We start from the raw sequence: 23852 nt of genomic DNA, 5'->3' as shown, positions 1-23852 counted from the left end.
TGCTTTAAGTTTCATAAACAAAATCAAAAGGAAGGGGAGTCCATTTCAGCATCATCATCATCAGGTGCCATGCCCAGTTTGAGCTTTGACTGCCATGGCCCACACACTCCTGTTTCGGGTCAAGTGGATCAATTCATTGGTTTTCATTTCCAGTTCTCTGGCTACTGTCTCTATCATCATTTGTCTTTGCCTTCCTAGTGCTTTCTTCCCTTCAATCTTTCCTATAATTGCCGTGCATTCTAACTCCTCTTTCCTAATCACATGTCCAATGAAGTTACGTTGCCTTTTCATGATCTCATACATTATTTCTCTTTTTGTGATTGCTCTGTTCATGACATCCTCGTTAGATATTCGTTTCGTCCATGATATTCTTTACATCCTCCTCAAAAACCACATCTCTGCTGCTTCCATTCGTTTCCTCATGTTACTAGATATTGTCCAACGTTCTGAGCCATGTAACATAACTGGATAAACGTAACATTTCAGTACTCTGAGGCGGGTTGTCATGTCTAGTTTAGTATTGGTCAGTATACTTTTCTTTCTCGTAAAGATGTCTTTTGCTATCCCTATACTTCTTTTGATGTCCATGTCGCACCTGCCATCTGATGTCACCCAGCTTCCTAAGTAGCAAAAGTTCTGTACTTGTTTTATGTCTTCCCTGTTTATTCTCAGCCTGCAGATAGGACTCTCCTTTTTAGATATCACCATACATTCTGTCTTTTTGCAATTGATAGATAGACCCATTTTTGTACTTTCTTCTGCAAATACATGAATTGAGTTTTGTAGTTCTTCCTCTGTACTTGCAATTAACACAATGTCATCTGCATATCTGAAATTATTTATGTTTTCACAGCCAACTTTGATTATCAAGATGTCTCTTTTTTTTTGTAATATTGTTTCACTGTACACATTAAACAAATCAGGGGAGAAAACACACCCTTGTCTAACGCCTCTCTTGATTTTCGTAAACTGACTCACTTATCCATCTATTCTTACAGCAGCAGTTTGTTCCCAGTACAGATTTCTGATTAGGCGGAGGTCTTTCGAATCTAGATCTAGAGTTTCCTGTAATATTTCAAATAACTTATTGTGCTTCACTTTATCAAATGCTTTTGTGTAGTCAATAAAACATACAAATCTTTTTCCACTTGAATAGCTCGTTCTGCTAGTACCCTTAAGATCAATATCGCATTTCTTGTGCCTTTGTCTTTCACAAAACCACATTGTTCTTTACCTATTTCAGCTTGTATCTTACTTCTAGCTCTTGTCATTAAAATTCTTAGAAGTATCTTGGTGATGTGACTCATTAAACTTATGGCCCTATGTAATTCACATTCTATTGCTCCAGGTTTCTAGGAAGAGTGATAAATACTGATTTTTTCATCTCTTCCAGTATTATTTCAGTCTCGTAAATGTCATTGATTAAATCAGTAAGTTTTTCAATTCCATAATCTTCAAGGGTGATAATTTGTTCTATTACTAATTCATCAGGACCTGCTGCCTTTCCTTTCTTCATCTTATTTATTGCATTACGAACTTTAAATTTTAAAATACTTGGACCTTCAATGTTCTTCTTAATTTCTGGTTTTTCACCTCGATCGTCTTCAAACAATTCCTGAATATACTCAGTCCATTTCAGCATACATGGCTGAATTGAAGAAGTTGTATGAGCATTGTCAGTTCAATGAAGGGCTTACTGATGCACTGAGAGATTGGTTAGTTTGTAGAATCTTAGAAAATTGTTATAGCCGAGGACGTAATATGGACAAGCTCCCACTACCTAATAAATGCTCTTAATGGTGTGCGCCTCAAATAGCCTCTGACAACCAAGTCCAGCTCTTAGCCTTCACGTGTGGCTTAGCTACTAAGCCCGGCGGAACCATTTCTACTGACAGGAGAAGAGGCAAAGGTGGGTTATTGGCACCACAAAACCAGTCACTTCAGGCAGATGGGGCTTGTCAGCTGTAGTTGGTAGGAGAAGGAAAGCTCTGATTTCAAAACCCTGCTGCCTTGCAGCTATACCCACTCTTGGGGAAGGCATTGGGAGTAAACTCCAAGGGCGAGATCCAGAACTGGAGTCTCTAAGCCACTCCTACATTGAGTTCAATGCTGACTGGCCATTCCTGCGGTGCTACTGGTGCTAAACTGCATCAGTCTCCTCCGTTCTTTTGGGTTCATCAGATGTGTGGAGAGGGGCAACTTGCTACATGGGTAACAGCTTGCTCTCCATATCGTACTGCCCAGGCTTGCGTATCTAGACAGCTAGGATGCAATATCCATGGTCAACTCTGACTTTTGGAGGCCCTCAACTCACCTCACCTCACCTCACCTAGAGATGGGGTCAGAAGAAGGAACCAAAGTGGTTATCACCATAAGCACTCACAAAGGACTTTATCACTATAATAGGCTTACTTTGGAGTAGCTTCTGAACCTGCACTTTGGCAGAAAGCTATGGACCAGATGGTGCAATGCTGCCCAGGCACTCAGTGTTACCTGGAATCATCATTGTTACCAGTGAGGGTGACAGACAACATCTTCAAAATCTCAAGACAGTGTTAAAATGATTAGAAAATTATGGGCTCAAAACACAATGGAACAAGAGTAAATTCTTTAAACCACACATAACTTACTGTGGTCACAAGTGTGCTGAGAAAATTCAAGCATTGGTGGATATCCCAAGGCTAAATGACATGTCACAGTTGTGGTCCTTTTTTAGAATTTGTCAATTACTGCAACAGGCTCTGCCATACCTGCCTACTGTGCTCCACCCTTGAACTCAATACGGAAAGAAATGGCAATGGACAAAGAAGTGTGAGGTGACTTTCCAAAAGGTAGAGGATATGGTGACATCAGACACTGTACTCGCACATTATGATCCACAGGGTCCAGTGAAGCTGTACTGCTTACAGGTTGTAAAATTAAGACTCTTGGAATAAGAAAAGTCAGTGGCAGCATGGATCACAAAAAGAAGAAAGAATTCTAGTGGCCAGCAGTTATTCAGATTGGATTTCAGATTTCAGATTTCAGATTTTATTAATTTGTTTTAATGACTTGAATATAGTTTTGGGGGATCAAATTTAAAATTTGCAATTGACTTCCCCAAGCTTGAAGATAAAGTAAGTATTAAGTAGAATAGTAATGGACTGCAAGAGGACATAAATGCAGTATATTGTCAGAATGAGATGGTAAGTGGTAGATGAAATTTAATACAGAGAAATGTGACATGATTCATTTTGGCAAAAGGGAAAATAGGCTTAATGTCATAATTGTAAAGGGTGAGGGAATATGGGGAGAATAAAACCTTCCAGTTTCGATATTTATGAATAAGTAATTGGTATTTTTGGTTTCTTGCTCTTGAATTGCTGATCAGTGCAGATTTAGAGTGTAAAGTGTACGAACTTGGAAAGATTAACCAGCACTTTTGCAGATATTGGAACTCTGCTTGATTCAAGATTTGCATGTGGGTTTATCTACACTATTGACACTATTAAAGAGATTTAAGTAGAGATACAAAGACATGGTTACCGAGCTTTCTGGGGCATGGAAAGTCGATTTGTAAACTATAAATGATCAACTTAGAACAACAAAAATGCTGGAAATACTGTGCAGATCAGCTAAATGTCTATAGAGAGATAAATGGTTTCAGTTTAATATGCTTTTGGGCAAATGGAATGTTGGCCTTTATTTCAAAGAATATAGAGAATAAAAGTAGAGGCATTTTGTGCAGTGCACAGATGAGACCTCACCAAGATTGTTGTGAACTGTTTTATTCTTCATTTTTAAGGAAAGATATGCTTAAAATTGGAGAAAGTGCAGAAAAGGTTTACCAGGTTAATTCCTTGAATGAGAGATGGATAGAATAAGGATAAGCAAGCTGGGCCTGTACTCAGTGGAATTTAGAAGAATGACCTCGACTCTATTGAAACATAAAAGATTCTGAGGGAGATTGACCTGATGGATGCTGAGCAGATGTATACCCTGTTGGGGTTATCTGGAACCATGGAACATAGTTTCAGAATAAAGGGTCTGTTATTTCAATTGATAAATTGATTTATTATTCATATATGCCAAGGTACAGTGAGACATTTCTCTTGTATACCACTCAATCAGATCAATTCATTATAACAGTCTATTGGGATAGTACAACAGAGTGCAGAATAAAGTGTTGCAGTTACAAAGAAAGTATACTGCAAGTAGACAATAAGGTGCAATGCTATAATGAGGTAGATTGTGAGGCCAGAAGTCCATCTTCTCCATTTAAGACAGAGATGATGAGGAATTTCTTCTCTTAGGATTCAGCCTTATTAGACTTCTTCATCTCAGAGAGCTGTGGAGGCAGAGTCTGAATATATTGAAGGAAGATATTGGCAGACATTAGAGTAAGAAAGGAGTCAGAGTAAAGAGAAAGAATGGGAAAGTGGTGCTGAAGTAAAAATTGGAATGGCCGTCATCTTACTGAATGATAGCTGGTCTCAATGGACCCACTAGCCCACACCTGCTTAGGTATCAGAGGTGGGAAAAATTGAAAGTAAACCAATTTTATGGTGCAAAGGCAGGAAGAAAGGGAGGGAGATTGCAAAAGATGTAAAGTGGGTAAGAATGACAGAGAGCTGGATGAAAGTAGGTAGTAAAGGTACTGGTAAATATTAATATCAGTGAAGTGTAAATACAAGATGAAATAACATGTAAAAATACCTGAAGACTGGAATATGGGAAATATATGATGAAAGATTGGGAATTGTGAACTGCATGGAATTGTTTGTCATTGTTGAGGTCACAATGCTGAACTGTGCCAAATCAGAAGGCAAGGTGCTGCTCCACACACAATTTGATGTTTTGTTTAATTGAAACAGGTGTAAAAGGTCAAAAAATAGAGAGGTCAGAAGGAAAAGGAACAGAATTAAATTGCAAGTCTAGTATGACAGTTGTGGACTGAACAGAATTGGTCAGCAAAGCAATTATCAAGCATCAGGAATATTTTGCTCTGGAATAGAATGATTTCTGTATTTGAGAAAGTTGTCACAGTGACATGCCATTGTAATAATTGGATTTATCGTTAGTATGTTTATGTATTATTACCTCCAACTGAGCATAAGCACTGTCTCAGTGTTTTGTATTAAAGGTTCATGGGCAGTAATGACAGTTCTGCACCTCAGGATAAGATGTTACTGTTAAGGTTTTATCTGAAAACCATTGATTGATTTGACTGGGTCAATTCTTCTTGGTATTGATTCCTTAATAGGTTTCAGAGATGAAGACTGCAGTGAACATTCAATGGGTGGATTTGGAGGATCCAGAGTCAGGGGTGGCCATTCTGGGGACAGACAAGGAGGAGGTGGTCGCTTTAGAGATGGACTTCCTCGTTCTGCTATGGAGTTCAAAGAGGCCACAGAAGGTATCAAATTATTATTTGTGTTTTCTTAAATTTGCTGTATTATTTACATTTAGAATTTGTTTCCTATTCAGTCAATATTCTGAATCTACTCATTACGTATGATTTTCAACCAACTTGATTAAATAAATATTTTAGTTCCTCTTTTGCCATCTGATCTCCTTCCCCAAAGCTACCATCTCCCATTCATGACCAATATATCCTTCTCCTCACTCGTTTTACAAACGTGTAGTTTTGCCACTGACTGCCCCTTCTCTACCAGTGTGGAGAAAGGTATAGGTTTATTATTGTTACATGCACTGAGACTCAATGGGCTGAATGGCCTAATTCTGTCTTATGGTCTGGTGCACTGAGAAGTTTTATTTGTATTCCATCCAGACAGATCATTTCCAAGCATAGGTACAAAAGGGAACACAATTACAGAATGCAAAATATAGTGCATTGCAGGGAGACAAATGAGGTGCAAGGTCTATAACAAGATAGATTGAGAGGTAAAGAGTTAAAACCTTGTGAACATCCTCAGAAGCCTATATCACAGTCCCTCGCCTATTTTAATGTCTTATTTCACCCTTTTTTCAATTTCTCTGTTGTGAAAGTATCTCCAGTTTCTTTAGCATATAATAGTTAACAGATCGGAACTAAGAAGAATCAACTCAGAGGTGTATACTGCATACATACAATACTCACAAAATGCCAGAGAAACTCAGCAAGACAGTCAGCATATATGGACAGGAATACACAAACAATCTTTTGGGCCAAGACCTGATAAAGTGTCTCAGCCAGAAATAGTGGCTGTTTTAGCTGCTGCCTGACTTGCTGAGTCCCTCCAGCATTTTGTGTGTGTTGCTCAACGTTTCCAGCATCTGCAGAATCTCTTCTGTTTATTCAGGAATTGTGGTGGACATTTAAGCAGCTGTCTGGAGGCAGGGGCTCCAAGACTGCTGCCTGCTGACAGGACCTGGCATGTGAGTGCTAAAGACAAGACTGAAGAATTGGCAGTCATGCCGAGCCACCTTGGCTTCCCCCTAAGATCGCGGAAGCCATATTTAACGGAGTTCAATTCACTCCACATGATTTTAAGATTTTAAGGATTAGTTGTGACCACTGGAAAGAGCAAAATCTGTGTGTTCTGACAGCATCTGGAATGTAGTACTGAAATCCTCCATTCAGAGTTAGCTGCACCTCAAACTATACCATTACAACAGCACCTGCTCGGCATTCTGTAACGTTGCCTGATATATGCTGCTCACAAACATTAGGCCAAATCTGATCCTGTGAGTTGCTGTTCAACCAGTCCTAAACGTCAAAGAAATTTGGAAGGTGTTGCAGACTGTATTATTGGTTCCACTTACCCATTTGCCAATACCCATTTGTGTCTCAGATCCAAGCCTTATCACAACCAGCTTGAATTCAGAGATGAGTTGAAAAGATAGCATTTGGTGGTGTGTGGCATCAAGGAGCTCTGGTGAAAATGAAGTCAGTGGGAATCTAAAGGGGAGCATACCAATGATTAAAGTCATAGATCGCATGAAAGAAGATAGTGAAGGTGGTTGGAGATTAATCATCTGACACGGGAGGTATTACCACGCGAGTTTCTTTAGGCAATGTCTTCTACATAACCATCTTCAGCTATTTCCTCAAAGGTCCTCTCATCTTCTGATCTAAGTTAAGAAATAGGGATGATCCTGATGATTGCACAATGTGTATTTCCATTCACAGCTCCTCTGTGAATGGAATGGGTCAATAACTGGCAAAGTTTAAAGTTCAAAGTTATGCCACCATATGGTATATTAAGATTCATTTTTTGCATTTATTTACAGGAAAATAAAGAAATACAACAGAATTTATACGTAAACAAAGACTGACAAACAACTAGTGTGCAAAAGACAAATTGTGCAAATAATAAAGTATTTAGATTACAGAAGTGCCAGACAATGACCAATTTCACCTGGAGAGGAGGTTCCAGTTCCCCATGAAACTCAATACCTTTGCTGAAGTCTCCACCACCAACATTCTGTGGATTACCAGTGATTAGAAACTCAACTGAACTACCTATGTAATAATCTTGGCTACAACAGAAAGTCAGAAGCTTGGTGAATAACTCACTTCCTCATACTTCAAGGTTTTCTACCAACTACAAAGTAGAAGTCAAAAAAATAATAGCATATTCTTTATTTATTTCACTGAGTGCAATTACAACATATCCAAGCAACTTGACAACATCCAGAACAACAGAGTCTACTTGACAGGTGCACCATTCATTTCCTGCTCTATTGATGCACTGTACAATGACTGTAGTGTCTACCGTCTACAAAAAACACTGCACTTACTCCCCTTAACTGTTATGACAGCATATCCCGTGGCCTGTTTCACCAAGAGGGTCAATGGTTTAAGCTGCCATCTGTACGTACCTTTTCAAGTCGCATATCTCCCTGACTTGGAAATACATTGTCATTCTTTCGTCTTTGGTCATTTTAAATCCTGGAACTCTCAACCCAATAGCAGTGTGGGAGATGGGAAAAGATAGGAATGGATCAAGAAGGAAGATCATGATCTTTGGAGTGGGTATAAATCCTGGGCTTGCCACTAAAACTCAGATTCTGCCAGATCAATATGTGAGACAATCAAGCACCCCACTCTATGTCAAATTTGCCAGTGTAATCTCTGGTGTATTCTGTTATGGAAGTTTCAAGCAGCAGACTCCATTCACAGCAGCCTTCTCCTTCCATCACCTATTTCGCACACACAGATACTCCTCCTCTGAAAACATCACCTTCTGTTATTATCATTTTTGATGTGGATCAAATAGTACAATAATTTGGTCTGATCCATCAGCATCTCCTTGTTGAATACTTCTTATAGACAGCATTTTAACTTTAAGCAGCTGTTTCTGTTAAATCTTGATAAATCATATTTCATCCTGTACACTGGTTTCACACCAATGGACTAATTTTACCTGTGTTTTCCTTGTTATGTTGTAAAACAGTGCTAAATCTGACTGAATTATGTTGCTTGTAAATGTTGCCTCGCTGTCAATTTTTCACCTGGTCCAGATTCATTACCTAAAACTAAATCCAATAACAGCCTCTCTCTTGTTAAACTTGCTATATATATGTCTTCCTAAGTAACCAATGACTGATTTATGAACAGTCTTGACATATGAGAGAGCCTCTGGGAGAGTGGCAGGGTGAATTTGCTTCAGCTGATTAAGGAAAAGAGTAATTAAAGACACATGGTCTATAATGCAGCAGTGATTCCTTTCCTGTATTCCTCTGAGACCCAGACTACCTACAGCAGGTACTTCCCTTGAAATACACCTAATGCCATCACCTTATGCAGCACCCTCATAGTTCATTAGAAGGATAAGTAAACATATGTCAGCAACCTTTTCCAGGGCAGTATCCCCAGTAGAGGCCCCAGCTACAATCCATTATCTCTGTTGTCTATATGGATTTCATAAGACTCCTGAAACAGACACCCTATTCCAAGCTTTGTCTTGGGATGAAATTACCAGACAGACAGAGGGAAAAGTCAAAGGATGTACTCAAAGCCTCCTTGGAAAAAAAACACATCGCTCTCTGACTCCTGATCCACAACCTCACAAAGCAGAGAGGTACCATTTGGGATGGTATTAAGAACCTCTATCGCATGCATCAGAAGCCTTACGTAAACTGTGGAAGGAATGTATCACCTCACAAATAACCTCCCTGCCTGCCCCATTAGGCACCTCCTCCTACTGTGAAAGACTGTGGGTCCCATATTAGTTTCATAGTTACCACAAAATGGGAGTGGAAGCAAGTCATTCTTCATCCCAAGCAACTGCTTGAAATAAAGGATTTGCCACACACCATACTTTTCCATATCTCTCTTACTTCTAAAGTTAAATATGCTTCAGAGGACTACTTACCCATAGAGAATGCAAGCTTGCTGTGCCGAATGTGGGACATATCCAATCCATGATGGAGGAAATTGCTGTTAAGTTGCTGTTACAACACAGAAACAGGCCCTTCATTCCAACTCATCCATGCCACCTAAGCTAGTCCCATCTGCCCACATTTGTTCCACATCCCTCTAAATCTTCCCTATCCACGTACTTGTCAAACAGTAGTTTAAATGTTGTTATTGTGCTGTATCTGCCTCAACTATTTTCTCTGGCTGTTCATTCCATATGTGCGCTATCCTCTGCGCGATGAACACTCTTCTCCAGATTAGTCAATCTAGAGCCCCGTAGCCCACCCTCACCTCCTTGTTCCTTCTTATCTCCTGTGGCTGCCAGCAATGTACTGTATGCCGCAGTGCCCTGTGAAACAAAGAGATTAGTCTGGCTGACCCAACGCATGGTAGCCTTGTTCAGCTCTCAGTGAGTGTGGAAAGGAAGTGAGGGGAGGGAGGGAGAAGGTGAATATCATTATGTAGCTTTTAGTGAGGATGGATGAGGCTGAGGAGACGATAGCAAGTGTTCAGTGTTCAGGATCTGATGCTTGCATGCCTATCCCTGCACTGTTTCACAGTCTTGGTTGCCACTATCCTGGTGGTAAATTCCCCACAAGGTGAATCTGCCTGTTGCTCTACCCAGCCGCCCTGTGCCCTGAGCACAAAGGAACTTACTCCAGGACTGCATCCCTTCCATTAAAATCTCTAGATCCTAGTGCGATATTCTAACTCTCGGCCTTCCTTTTTGCAAAACAGCAGCTGTTCTAATAGTTGTTCCAAGCTACATCGTTTGCAATTGCATATCTTGCACACATCCTTTGAAGTGCTTGCAGTATTTGCATTTTTGCAGCACTCTGCCAGCACTGCATAAGGCAAAGATTAAAAATCAGATATCTGTGCTACAGCATGAGGATTGTCAATATAACACCAGCACTAGACACTACACAGTCCAACAGTCCAAGCTCAGAATTCATAAATTGCGAGATCACTCCCTTAACATGAGAACCAAGGAAATAGCCCCTCATGCCCACTCCACCATCCAATTAATTTATGACTGATCTTCCAGTGCTATTTTCCTGCACTAGCCCCATTTCCCTCAATTCTCTTAATATCTAAGAACTGTACTTAGCACCTGAGCCTCCACAGTACTGTCAGGTGGAGATTTCCAAAGGTAAGTCATTTGACTGGGCATCTGTGCAGTCAATGCTAGGCTGTCCAGGTCAGGACCCACAGTCTCAAGTTAAGGAGTCAACCATTCTAGTCAGAGGCGTGAGGAAACTTCTTCACCCAGAGGGTGGAAAATCTTTGGAAATCACCACCCAAGAGGGCTGTGAAGGCTCAGATGCTGAATGTATTCAAGGCAAAGACTGAAAGAGTTTTAAGTATTTAAAATCAAGAGAAATGCACAGTGCAGGAAGGTGGCGCTGGAAGATCAGTTATGATCTAATCAACTGATAAAGCAGGCAAACACGACTGAATGTCCTTCCACCTCCTCCTTACAGACTCATTTCTATTTCTTCTGTGTTCATGCTAAGGCGATAATCTTGAAATTCATGAATTCCAGTCTTGGAGAGCTCGACTGTAGTGTCAGTGGTACATTTACAATACTCATGCTTGTGTCTCCACCTTACTCTTGTACTCACATCTACTTGCAAAATCAGACAAAACAAAAACATTTCCCTTCCTAACAGTCTGCGATATCTGCATACTAACATTTAATGTTCTATTATTCTTTGTGTATCTTCCTTTAAAAAAGTCTATTGTTGTGTTATAAATCTACTGTTGAGTCATAAAGCACATATAGGCCTCTGTCCCACCAAGTCCATGGCAGCTATCTGCACTAATTTCCTTTGCCAGCACGTGGTCCAGGCCTTTTACATCATGGCAATTAAGTACTCATTTTGATACTTAAATATTGAAAAAGTACCTGCCTCTACCACCCACTCAAACAGTGCAGTCCAAATTTCAATCACCCTATAGGTGAAAAATGCTCTTGCTCAGTTCCCCTCAAAATTTATCAGAATCGAGTTTATTATCACTGACGTATAATGTGAAATTAATTGTTTTGCAGCAGCAATATAGTGCAAAAGACATAAAATCTATAAAATTAAAAAATAAATTGTGCAGAAGAGAAGGAATAACAAGTCAGAGTTCATGAACTGCTCAGAGATCAAGTGACAGAGAGAAAGAAGCTATTTCTGAATTGTAAGTGTGGGTCTTCAAGCTCCTGTATCTCCTCCCTGATGGTAGTAACAAGAAGAGGGCCCTTCCTTCTTTGCCTGCTACCAACCTACTAATTTGGTATTCATGTCTAATGTCATTTATAATCAGTTTCATAAATGAAGTTTAATTTTCCAGGTAAGGTGCTTTACTCAACAGTGCTCACAGATTTCTTAAAGCAAATGGCAGATTTATCCATCCCTATTGGCTACTTATTTCTCGCTATGTGCTAAGTACGAAAATGAGAACAATATCGATGCTAGCTGCAGTTAATTGTGTTGTTTCCATTGACAGTAACACTCTTCTAATGTGGGTAATATGCTGACATTCATTTTCCAAATACAGCAGAATAATTTCTTGCTGCTAGGTTTCTTAGAAAACCCATTATTTCCCATATTTTGTGGTCTGTATTAAATAATACTAGTATTCTTCTCATCTTATCTTTTACAGAAGAGAGGGCACAAAGACCCAGACTGCAACTTAAACCTCGCACGGTAGCTGCTCCCCTTAACCAGGTGGCCAATCCAAATTCAGCCATATTTGGTGGAGCCAAACCGCGAGAGGAAAAATGTAGACAGGAGGAGCTCTAACCAGGAAAGTAGGAACAGCACTTTCCACTTCTATATTCAGTGGGTTTCCTTTAGTCTTCTCTTCCATTTATCCACTCGCCTCTGAATGCATCTTGGCTTCTTTACGTGGTGACTTTTTAAAGACTCCCCAGCTTTTCTATATTTCGTCACCTGCCTAGTACCAACTTTCCACCTTGAACAATTAGCTTTCTGTTAACCGCAGTTACTCCATGTGAAAAAAGGAGCCTGAAATAGAATTTCTGACACTACTTGCAAATATTGCTGTTCTGAGTTACTGAAGGGCAGAAACCCGACTGGTTCATCAGAACATTGTTGTATCAAGAGCTCACATCAAATAACATTGTCCAATCTGCTTGTAATGGTCTCAGATAAATGTGCATCCACACATTTGTTTCATTTATATGTTATTTATATAAATATTTAGCATATATTATAAATAGACATCTTATTAGGATTTTGGATATTATGGAGAGATTCTCTCTGAATGGAACTCAGGACTCTGCAGCCATGGTCAGGGAGTTAAAATTCAGTAGGACATGTCACATCTTGTATGTTAAAACAATGCAATACATTTTCCTCCTTGCAGGGACAAGTTTCCTTTGAAGAGATCCACCAGCTTTGAAATATGCTGCACTGTGCTTGTGTCCTATAGGCATTTCAAGCAAATGACAATCCAAAAAGTGTCCTTTTTAGCACACTCTGTGATTTGGTCCAGGAGAACATGCACCCAACATATTTCCTTATGAACAGGATCTGTGGCATGCTAGTTTCTTAAAGTGTCACTGAACAGAAAGTTTGGTCTTTTTGCACCACCCTAAATTACTGATATCTCACATGTACCCTGATTTTTAATATAAAGATTCCCAACATTTTACAAATTACTTCATAATATATATAAAATAATTGTTAATTTGTTAATGCTCTTTTAAATAAAGTAAAATCTTCGACAACCCTGCCAATGGGGGTCCCTGTTTACCACTAAATACAATCTAATTGTCAAGTAAAATGCCTCGAGGGGAAGTTTCCTGGCCTTGGGTCTTTGATCAATTGAAAGAAACAGAGACACCGAGTGTTGACCAAAAATAAAGAAAAAATCCAGACAAGGAAATCATGGAAGTGAGTAATGAAATCCAACTATAATTGGTAAATGGTACTGTATATTATTATCACATGCAGCAAGGTGCAGTGAAAAGTTTTGTTTTGCAATCCACCCATTAAACCATCCCTGCAAGCCATTTCATTATAATAATGCATTGAGATAGGAAAAGGGAAAACAATAAAAGACACAGTTAAAGAGAAAGTGCTGCGCAGGCTGTCGATTAGATGCACTCTCATAGCAATATAGATTGTAAGGCCAAGTGTCCATTTTATTGTATATGAGAACTGTTCAATACTCTTATAGCGGCGGGATCAAAACTGTCCCTGAGTTTGGTTATACAGGTTAAGTAGCCCTTACCTGAAATTCGAAAATCTGAAAACCTCTAAAATCTGAACTTTTTGAGCAGTGACTCAACGTCACAAATGAAAAATTTCACAAGACACTGGGAGGGTTTCCAAGTGATGTGGAGGTCTCTGCACACCACAGACAGTTCTGAGAAGTGACCTCACATATTTAATGAACAGAAGTTAATGAAAAATATAAAATCACTGTATAAAGCGAAAAATGAAGATCTCGAATGTGTGTTGTCACCGGCGGAGTGAACATATGCTGCTTAACAGTATGCGGGTCTTGAAGCAAGCAAAGATCTATCACAGCAAACTGAAAATTGAAGGTAATTGTCAATATTCAGCAGGCTGGTTGCAGAAGCTTAAGAAACTTAATTTTTAAATTTTTTAATCGTCTGCTGATCATGAAAATCTAGCACCAGAACAATTTTACGATGCTGATTGTTTTTATGTCTTACATAACGGTATTGAATTTTTAAAGCATCGCTGATGAAAATCTAACACCAAAATAAGTCTACAATACTGATTGGTTTTATATCTTACATAAAACCTAAAAAAAATGAAGTACAAATACAGTGTACTGTAACCCTTTAATCAAATCACGGCATTGTAGTTGGAGACTGAAAGCTTGCCGTTGTTTGTTGTTGTTCAACAGCTGATTCAGGTAATCTCTTGATGCCATGGTGCTGCTTTTGTTACCCTGCACACATTATACTCTCATTATATTAATGGTATGTAATATTTTTACTGTTAAGTACATTTCTGTGATAAACAAGTGTAAGGCACATAAATTCAGAGTCGGAAATGATGGTGATCCCAAGTTATATCATATATTCCAAAATCTGAAAAGTTTGAAATCTGAAACACTTCCAGTTCCAAGCATTTCAGATAAATGGGTACACATCCGGTTCCTGTTATTTCTTATGCCAAAAGGGAGGTAAAAGAGAGAATGGCAGGGGTGAGAGGGGACTTTGATTATGCTGGCTGCTTTACTGAGGCAGCGAGAAGTATGTACAGAGACGAGGAAAGGAGGCTGGTTTCCATGACATCCTCAGATGTGTCCACAGCTCTCTGCAGTTTTTTTGTGGAACCATGACAGAGAAGAAAACTTTTCATTCGCAATATTCCAATGAGCTAAATGGAATGATTACACCTCTGTATTATCACTAAGGGAAAAGATCTAGGAAACTGAAAAGATGCTCATACACAAAAGGTCAAATAGCATCTGTGATGAGGGAAACAGTTAATGCCTCAGAACTGGCAAGCATTGCTAACTTGCTCATAAAGATTGCACCTGCTTATTTTGCATCTCCTGTTGGATGGTCCAAAAACAAGTCCATGCCAGGCTGCAAGCAACATTTTTAACAGCTGGGTAATTTTGCTGGTTAATCTCTGGTTAATCCAAGAACAGCCTCTCTCAAATGCTTACAACATTCAGGAACGTTCAAAAAAATTGTAAATGATTAAAAATGAGTTAGGCTACACACAAATTTGAGATAATATTTATAATAAAAAGTAAAGTACAAAACCTATTAAATAAAATCAAATAATTAAAACCGATTCCAGCACATTGTAGTTGACTGATCATTCAAGATTCAAGATGCATTTATTATCAAAGAATTTATAAATTATACAACCTTGAGATTTGTTTACTCACATGTAGCCACAAAGCAAGAAGCCCAAAATAATCCAATTAAAGAAAAAAAGGAATAAAAATAATAAAAGACAAACCCTTTGTGCAAAAGAAAGATAAAAATACAAATCCTGCAAACAACAGTGAACAACAGCATTTTGAACCAAAAATGAGTTCTCAGATCCAAACCCTCAAGCAGCCCAGAGTAGGCCCAAAGTCTCGCATATCAGTTCATCATATTAGCAGGCATGGAGCGCAACAGCTGGGATAGTCTTCATAGCCTCAGCACCATGGACGTGACCATTGCGGAGAACAGATGAAATCATCTCTCATCTCTCATCTCATCATGACTGAGGGGCGCTACACTACACTTTTATAGCTCAGGGCTTCAGAATTTGGAGCTCAATTCCAGCATCCTCTGTAAGCAAGTTTGTACATTCCTTCCCATGTGCATGAGAGTTGTTTTCCTCCCTGTCCAAAGATGTACAGGTTAGCAGGGTAATTGGTCATTATAAATTGTCCCATAATCACTGAGTTGCTGTGTGGCACAGCTCGAAGGACTGGAAGGGCCTATTCCTCACAGTATCTCTGAATAAAATAAAATCATTCCTCTCCAAGGATTCTACCAATCATGTTCTCAGTATTTTTTTTATTTATTATTGGCAGAATTTGTCCTCTTTTGCAGTGGAATGTTTGTCAGTCTTTATTATGTATAGTTTTTCAAATACTCCATTGTATTTCTTTATTTTCTATAAATGTCTGCAAGAAAATGAATCTCACAGTAATATATGGTTACATACACTAAGTGGCCATTTTCTTATATACACTTGTACACCTGCTTATTAATGCAAATGTCTAATCAGCCAATCATGTGGCAACAACTCAACACATAAAAGCATGCAGGCATGGCCAAGAGGTTCAATTGTTGCACATAGCATACATCAGAATAGGAAGAAATGTGAGCTAAGTGACTTTGACTGTGGAATGATTGTTGGTGCCAGACGGGGTGGTTTGAGTACCTCAGAAACTGTTGATCTCCTGGGTTTTCACGCACAACAGTTTAGAGTTTACAGAGACTGGTGTGAAAAACATTCAGTGAGTGGCAGTTCTGTGGGTGAAAATGCCTTGTTAATGAGAGAGGTCAGAGGAGAATAATTCAAGCTGACAGGAAGACCACTAACTCAACAGTGGTGGGCAGAAGAGCATCTTTGAATGCACAACATGTCAAACTTTGAAGTGGATGGGCTACAGCAGCAGAAGACCATGAACATACAGAAATATTCTCAGAGGCCACTTTGTTAAGTACTTCCTGAACCTAATAAAATCACCACTGAATGTATACATATTTTGATAACAAATTTACTTTGACCTTTGTCATCACAGGTGAGAAATTCCCTGCACAAGGATCAGTTTGGTTTTGGTTCTTTGAGGAGACGCTACGTGCAGATTCTGGAAATTGCTGCAGCTTTGGCTTTCAGCCACTCGACTCCACATGTCCAACATCAGGGTGTAGTCTGAAAACTGCCACTGAATCAGCATCTTCCAGTATATTTAGGACTTTCACATTATGGACACATGTTCAAAAGAATCCTCTGGTTTATTTCTGATATTTTCTTTTACATTGATGACAGAAAAATGCTGCAACTTCTGAGTATCAGGTTGTAAGCAAAAGCAGAGGTATGGAATGTGAGGTAGGTAGAAAGAACAAAAAGATAGATCTGAGGTAGGGTGGAAGCCAGAAGATATCATAGGGCAAATGATGATAGTTTCTGGCAAGAAGACACCAATGAATCCATATTACGTAGAGATAAAGCAGTATGTGTAGCTAAAGGAGGCTGTTTCACTTAGTCTTTGGGATTTGGAGGTGGAAACAGATGGTGAAAGAGCAAGCTTTGCTCACTTTTAAATACAATTTTATTTATTAATAATTCAAGATGTGAGTGTTGCTGGCACCCATCCATCACTGCTTTTCACCTTGTTGGCCCTCTTACAATCTTTCACAACCCTATTATAACAAGCGTTTGGTATGGGTTTGAACCAGGGTTGTAAAGTTCTGTACTTTCAGCAACTGGACTACCAAGAGGGGCTTAGACCAGGTGGACCCAAGTGCAGTGGAGACCCGAGACAAGGATGGAGTTGGACAAAGGATCTTTACTTGTGGATATGTTTCTGGAGACCACAGCCTAGGACTCAAGAATCACTACACACGAGGCAGGAAGGCTCAAGACAGAGTAAAGCAAACAATTGGAGGCAACTTAAATAGCAAAACAAATCAAGCCTCAGGTGCACTGATAATTAAACAATGCACTTGTGAAAATAGTTGGGAGGGGGAGTTCCGACTCCGGCATCCCTGATGATCAGACCAAAGTATGACATCTATTAGGTAGTGAGTTCCAGGATTTAAAAAGGAATATCAATATCACGCTGAGTCACAGTGCTGTATTTGTTGGAGGGGAGTGTGCCGCTGGCATCCTTGTCACGTTCAGTGGTAAAGATCAGAGTCGTGTCTGTAGTAACATTACTCCATTTTGTGGATGACACACACTGCAGCCATGATGCACTAGGTGGAGGTGGAAGTGAATGTTTAATGTGCTGGAGGGGGACCCATTAAAACAGGTTGCTCTACCTTTGATGCTGTCTTCTGCAGTGTTGTTGGAGCTGCTTCATCGAGGCAAGGGGCGGGGGGGGGGGAATATTTCACCAAACTTTAATTATGCCTTATGGATGGTGCAAGGCTTTGGGGAGTCAGGATAATAATCATGTAACTATCTGCTTAGTTAGCTGGACCAATCGAGAGTCTGATCAATGGTGGCCCCAAGGATGTAGATGGTGGGGGAACTCAGCATTGGTAATGCCATTGAATGTCAAGTGTAAAGTGAATAGTATCTCTCATTTGTGATGTTCAATGCCTGCTGGGTTTGTAGCTCAAATGTTACTTGTCACTTACTGTATTTAGCCCTGTCAGCCAGAATGTTATCAATGCCGTGCTGTATACAGGCAAAGACCACATCATTTGATAAGGAGCTGTAAATGGAATTGATGCAATCCTTTGCAGATATCTGCACTCTGGTTTCTGTCCTTTCCCTTTGTTTTCCCTGATCCCACTGCCCCCCATTACCCCTCCTCTTTCCCCTCTCCCATCTGCTCATCACCCACAAACTCCTCCTTCCAGTTTCCCTTCCTTCTTCCTTCCCTTAATTCTTTTTGTAATTTATTTTTTATTGAAGTTCATCATCAAACAAACATTTCCATAAGATGTATTTCAGACACTGTACATATATATCATATATTCATATTTGTCACAAATCTCTGCATAATATTTATCTGAGATATACACATATAGAAAAGAGAGGAAAGAAAGAACAAGCAAAAGGAGAAAACTATATACAAGTAAGGAGTGATTTTTTTTTACAACATATTCATTGATTTGTGAGAATAAAATCAGGCCTATGAGGTGTTATGTAGTTAAACTACCTTTCCCAGTATGAATCAAATTGTTCCAACTTATGATTAACAGATGCTGTTATCTTCTGCATTTTGTAAATGTCCATTGTAATTTCCATCCATGTGTTTAAAGTTGGGCTCTCCTGTGATAACCATTTCCTGGTAAGAGTCTTTTTTACCAGCCATCAGCAATATATTCATTAAATATTTATCTCTTTTCAACCATTCTTGAGGTATATACCTAAAATATATGGTCTCACTTTCTAAGGGTATTTCACATTTAGAAATGTCTTGTTGGGCATTGTGTATCCCACTCCAAAAGTCTTTGATAAGGACCTTCCCTTAATTTTATGGTCCACTGTCCTCTTCTATTAGGTTCCATCTTCTTCAGCCCTTTGTCACTTACACCTATCACCTTCTGGCTTTTTACATCATTCCCATTCTCCCCTTCCCTCACTTAATCCACCTATTACTGCCAGCTCTTGCTCCATCCTTTGTCCCCACTTTTTTGCACTGGCTTTCTTTCCCCTTTCTTTCCTGTATTGATGAAGGATCTCAATCCAAAACATTGACTGTCCATTCCTCTCCATGGACGCTGCCTGACCGTGAGTTTCTCTGGCTTTTTGTGTGTGTTAACACAGAGCGAAGTTCTGGGGCCTAGATGATTTACCTCAAACATCTGCAAGTACTGTGAAGCAGTACCTTCCTAGCCAATTCTGTCAGGACAAAAGTGACACATACAGGTTTGTACCCCTGCGTTTGTGCAGAAAGATGTAAAAGGGAAGAGGCCTGCTTATGAACTACGAAATGCATTCATTTTTGGAAGTTTACCAATTATAAAACTACTCACTATACTATTTCTTATAGTCACCCAACAAGTGGAGAGTGTCAGGAGGTGATTTACTCACAACAGTTTCTGACCTGTTTTGGAGCTATGTTTTGTTGAATTTCCGTTTTCTTGCTGGTGAGGCATTCATGCTGGTGATGTCTTTGAATGTCATGGTTAAACTGCATGATGAGATGGTAAGTGCCTGGCACTTCTGTGGCACAAATATTAACAGTCCATTTCTCAATGATGTCCAGATTTTGCTATAAGCCGACAGGGGCTGCTTCATTTGTTTGAAGAATTGTACCTGAAATTAAACATTGTGTTATCATCATCAGAATCAGAATCAGGTTTATTATCACCAGCATGTAACGTGAAATTTGTTAACTTAGCAGCAGCAGTTCAATGCAACAGATAATATAGAAGAAAAATAAAATAAATAACTAAGTAAATAATCTTCAGTATACTTTATATATACATATATCGAATAGATTAAAAAAATGAGATAATGTCCAAGGATTCAATATCCATTTAGGAATTCGATGACAGAGAGGATGAAGCTGTCCCTGAATGAGTGTGTGCCTTCAGGCTTCTGTACCTCCTACCTGATGGTAACAGTGGGAAAAGGGCATGCCCTGTGTGCTGGAGGTCTTTAATAATGGATGCTGCCTTTCTGAGACACCACTCCCTGAAGATGTCCTGGGTACTTTGTACGCTAGTACCCAAGATAGAGCTGACTAGATTTACAACCCTCTGCAGCTTCTTTCAGTCCCGTGCAGTAAACATACATTTCAGATGTTATAATGGAAAGGTGGTCTTTGATGATACACTGAAGATGTTTGGGCTTCCAATACTGCTTGAAGACCTCCCATAGCAACATCTTAGGGCCAGAAAGATGGCCAACCCATTTTATATGTTTTTGAGCTCCAACAACACTCACCATATGTCATATACAGATTCATGGCATAGACGTGCCAGGCATTGAGCATATCCGATAACAACCAACCCAGCCATCATCAACCTTGTAGAAACTCCTATAAATATTGTGTCTGCAAAAGCAGGTCAGAAGTTGCCTATCACCTCCTGGCAACCAGAGAAATAATATGGTAGTATTCATGGGTTTGCAGAGATTCAGAAATCTGATCACAGAGGGGAAGAAGCTGTTCCTAAAATGTTGAGTTGGGGTCTTTAGACTCCTGTACCTTGTCCTCAATGGTATAGGATATGTCCCAGATGGTGAGGGTCCTTAATGATGAATGCCACCTTCTTTAGGCACTGCCTTTTGAAGATGTACTCTGGTGAGCAGGGGTGTGCCATGATGAGGTACAATCATATAGAAGGTAGCAGATTGCCCCTTCTCAAGGGCACAGGTGATGAATAGTGGTGCCAATGCTGCCCACATACTGTTGTTGAGGCCACACCTGGAACACTGTTCACTTACCTCAGAAAGTGTATGGAAGTATTGGAGGCAGTCCAAGATAGTTCCTGGCTTGAAAGAATTGGCCTGTCACAAGTGGCTGGGTAGTTTGGGTCCGTATTCCTTGGAGTTTAGAAGACCAAGGGGTACATTGGACCCTAATGTGGTGAAACAAGGTAAATGTTGAGATGTTTTCATTATGGGAGAATTTTGAACCGGGGATACAATTACAAGATGAGGAAACAATTATTTAAAACTGGGGTCTAGAGAAATTTCCTCGTGCAAACCTTAGTGTATTCTAGAATTCTCCACCCATGAGAGTTGTGGAGGCTGGCTTGTGAGAATTACTTGAAATGGAAGTAAATTAAATTTGAAAGATCAGGAGACTAAGAGGAGCTGAGGCATGGGCTGCATTAGTTATGATCATATTGACCAGCAAGGCAGCCTTGAGTGGACAAAGACCCTGCTACTGCTTCTATTTTCTCATCTTGCCCAATATTTATCCTTCAACCAACAGCTAAAACAGATTATCTGGCCATTTATTTCATTGCCATTTGTAGATCATTGTATGTTCACAATCTGTGATCCCACATTGATGATTACTGTAAAAATCTCAGAAATTTTTCTTACAACTGAAAATATTGTAGGACATTGGCATCTTAAAATGTGCAGTAAATGTAAATGGTTATTTTGAAAGTTCTGATGATAGATTATTGCCTTGAAACATTAACTATGTTTCTCTGTTCTTACCTGCTGATTTTTTTTTGTATTTTCAGTCTTTATTTCAGATTTACATTTTCTACAATATTTTGCCTTTGAATATTCATTAACAGAAGTGCTTCACTGAAGGAAAATGTAACACTGATAGCAGACACACAAGGGGTTCTTTTTTATCTGAATTTTTAAAACAGTGCAGGAAACTTTAACATCTTCTTCCAATGATCCTTGTGCAGGATTTCCTAAAGATTAACTTGCAGGTAGAGTCAGTGGTGAGGAAGGCAAACGCAATTTTTGCTTTCATTTCAAGAGGACTAGAATATAAGAGCAAGGATGTAATGCTGAGGCTTTATGAGACATTGTTCATGATGCAATAGGAGTATTGTGAGCAGATTTGGGCCCCTTATCTAAGAAGAGATGTGCTGGCATTGGAAAGGGTCCAGAGGAGGTTCACGCGAATATTTCTAGGGATGAAAGAGTTATCATATGAGGAGCATTTGATGGTTCTGGGCCTGTACTCGCTGGAGATTAGAAGAATGAGGTGGGGGGAGGGGGGTCTCATTGAATCCTATCGAATATTAAAAAAGCCTAGATGGAGTGGATATGGAGAGCATATTTCCTATAGTGGGTGAGTCTAGGACCAGAGGGCACAGCCTCAGAATAGAAAGTTGTCCATGTAGAACAGAGATGAGAAGGAATTTCAATAGCCAGAGGTGGTGAATCTCTGGAAGTCATTGCCACCAGCAGCTGTGGAGGCCAAGTCATTGCGTATATTTAAAGCAGACGTTGGTAGATTCTTCCTTAGGCAGGCTGTCAAAGGTTACGGGGAGAAGGCAGGAGAATGGGGCTGAGAGGGATAATAAATCAGCCAGAATGGAATGGCAGAGCAGACGCAAGGGGCCAAGTAGCCTAATTCTGCTCCTGTGTCTTATGGTCTTATAAAAATAAGAGTATTTTGTACAGAGAAATGCAATGACTTGAGGAAAGTTGTGCTTGAATTCAATCTTGATCACTGAGAACTGTGTGCTCATCAAGCTTGATTAACAAAGGAATGATTCAGTTATTTCCACTCCATCTTCGTATGGCATTGGCACTGCTTCTAGCCTCTATTTAGATGCTACCTATTCCAAAAAGTGGACATTTCGTAAATGTTTTACACTTATTTGTTGTGGGAGAGGGAAAAGGTTTGGATTAAGCTGGAATGGGTTGGGTATCCAGATGATAAATAATCCAAATGACTGCAGTGCAGCTTCAGTGAGGAGCTACCATATAACCATATAACAATTATAGCACAGAAACAGGCCATCTCGGCCCTTCTAGTCCATGCCAAACTCTTACTCTCACCTAGTCCCACCAACCTGCACTCGGCCCATAACCCTCCATTCCTTTCCTGTCCATATAGCTGTCCAGTTTAACTTTAAATGACAACATTGAACCTGCCTCAACCACTTCTGCTGGAAGCTGGTTCCACACAACCACCACTCTCTGAGTAAAGAAGTTCCCCCTCATGTTACCCCTAAACTTTTGCCCTTTAACTCTCAACTCATGTCCTCTTGTTTGAATCTCCCCCACTCTCAATGGAAAAAACCTATCCAAGTCAACTCTATCTATCCCCCTCATAATTTTAAATATCTCTTATCAATTCCCCCCTCAACCTTCTACGCTCCAAGGAATAAAGACCCAACTTGTTCAACTTTTCCCTGTAACTTAGGTGCTGAAACCCAGGTAACATTCTAGTAAATCTTCCTAGATCCCTCTGTTCTACTGCATTCTTCAATGCCCTACCATTTACCATGCATGTCCTATTTTGATTAGTCCTACCAAAATGTAGCACCTCACATTTATCAGCATTAAACTCCTTCTGCCATATTTCAGCCCACTCTTCTAACTGGCCTAAATCTCTCTGCAAGCTTTGAAAACTTACTTCATTATCCACAACTCCACCTATCTTAGTATCATCTGCATACTTACTAATCCAATTTACCACCCCATCATCCAGATCATTAATATGTATGACAAACAATATTGGACCCTGTACAGATCCCTGAGGCACACCACTAGTCACCGGCCTCCAATCTGACAAACAGTTATCCACCACTACTGTCTGGCATTTCCCATCCAGCCACTGCTGAATCCATTTTACTACTTCAATATTAATACCTAACGATTGAACCTTCCTAACTAACCTTCCGTGTGGAACCTTGTCAAAGGCCTTACTGAAGTCCATATAGACA

The 23852-nt window shown here is 39.7% G+C and overlaps 1 protein-coding gene across 1 annotated transcript in view; it reads left to right on the top strand.

The window, feature by feature from the left end:
* LOC140187835 (eukaryotic translation initiation factor 4H-like) overlaps positions 1-12504 on the top strand; it is a 93888-nt gene extending 81384 nt beyond the window's left edge. Inside the window, exons 6-7 of the mRNA XM_072243625.1 lie at positions 5243-5395; positions 11996-12504. Of these exons, the coding sequence (XP_072099726.1) occupies positions 5243-5395; positions 11996-12135 (293 nt within the window). The 3' untranslated portion in view covers positions 12136-12504. The remainder of the gene's footprint in view (positions 1-5242; positions 5396-11995) is intronic.
* Positions 12505-23852: the final 11348 nt, after the last annotated feature.

The sequence above is a fragment of the Mobula birostris genome, chromosome 25, assembly GCF_030028105.1.
Source record: "Mobula birostris isolate sMobBir1 chromosome 25, sMobBir1.hap1, whole genome shotgun sequence".
NCBI lineage: Eukaryota > Metazoa > Chordata > Chondrichthyes > Myliobatiformes > Myliobatidae > Mobula > Mobula birostris.
The sequence above is the reverse complement of the archived record's forward strand: the minus strand, read 5'-3'. Positions and strand labels throughout refer to the sequence as shown.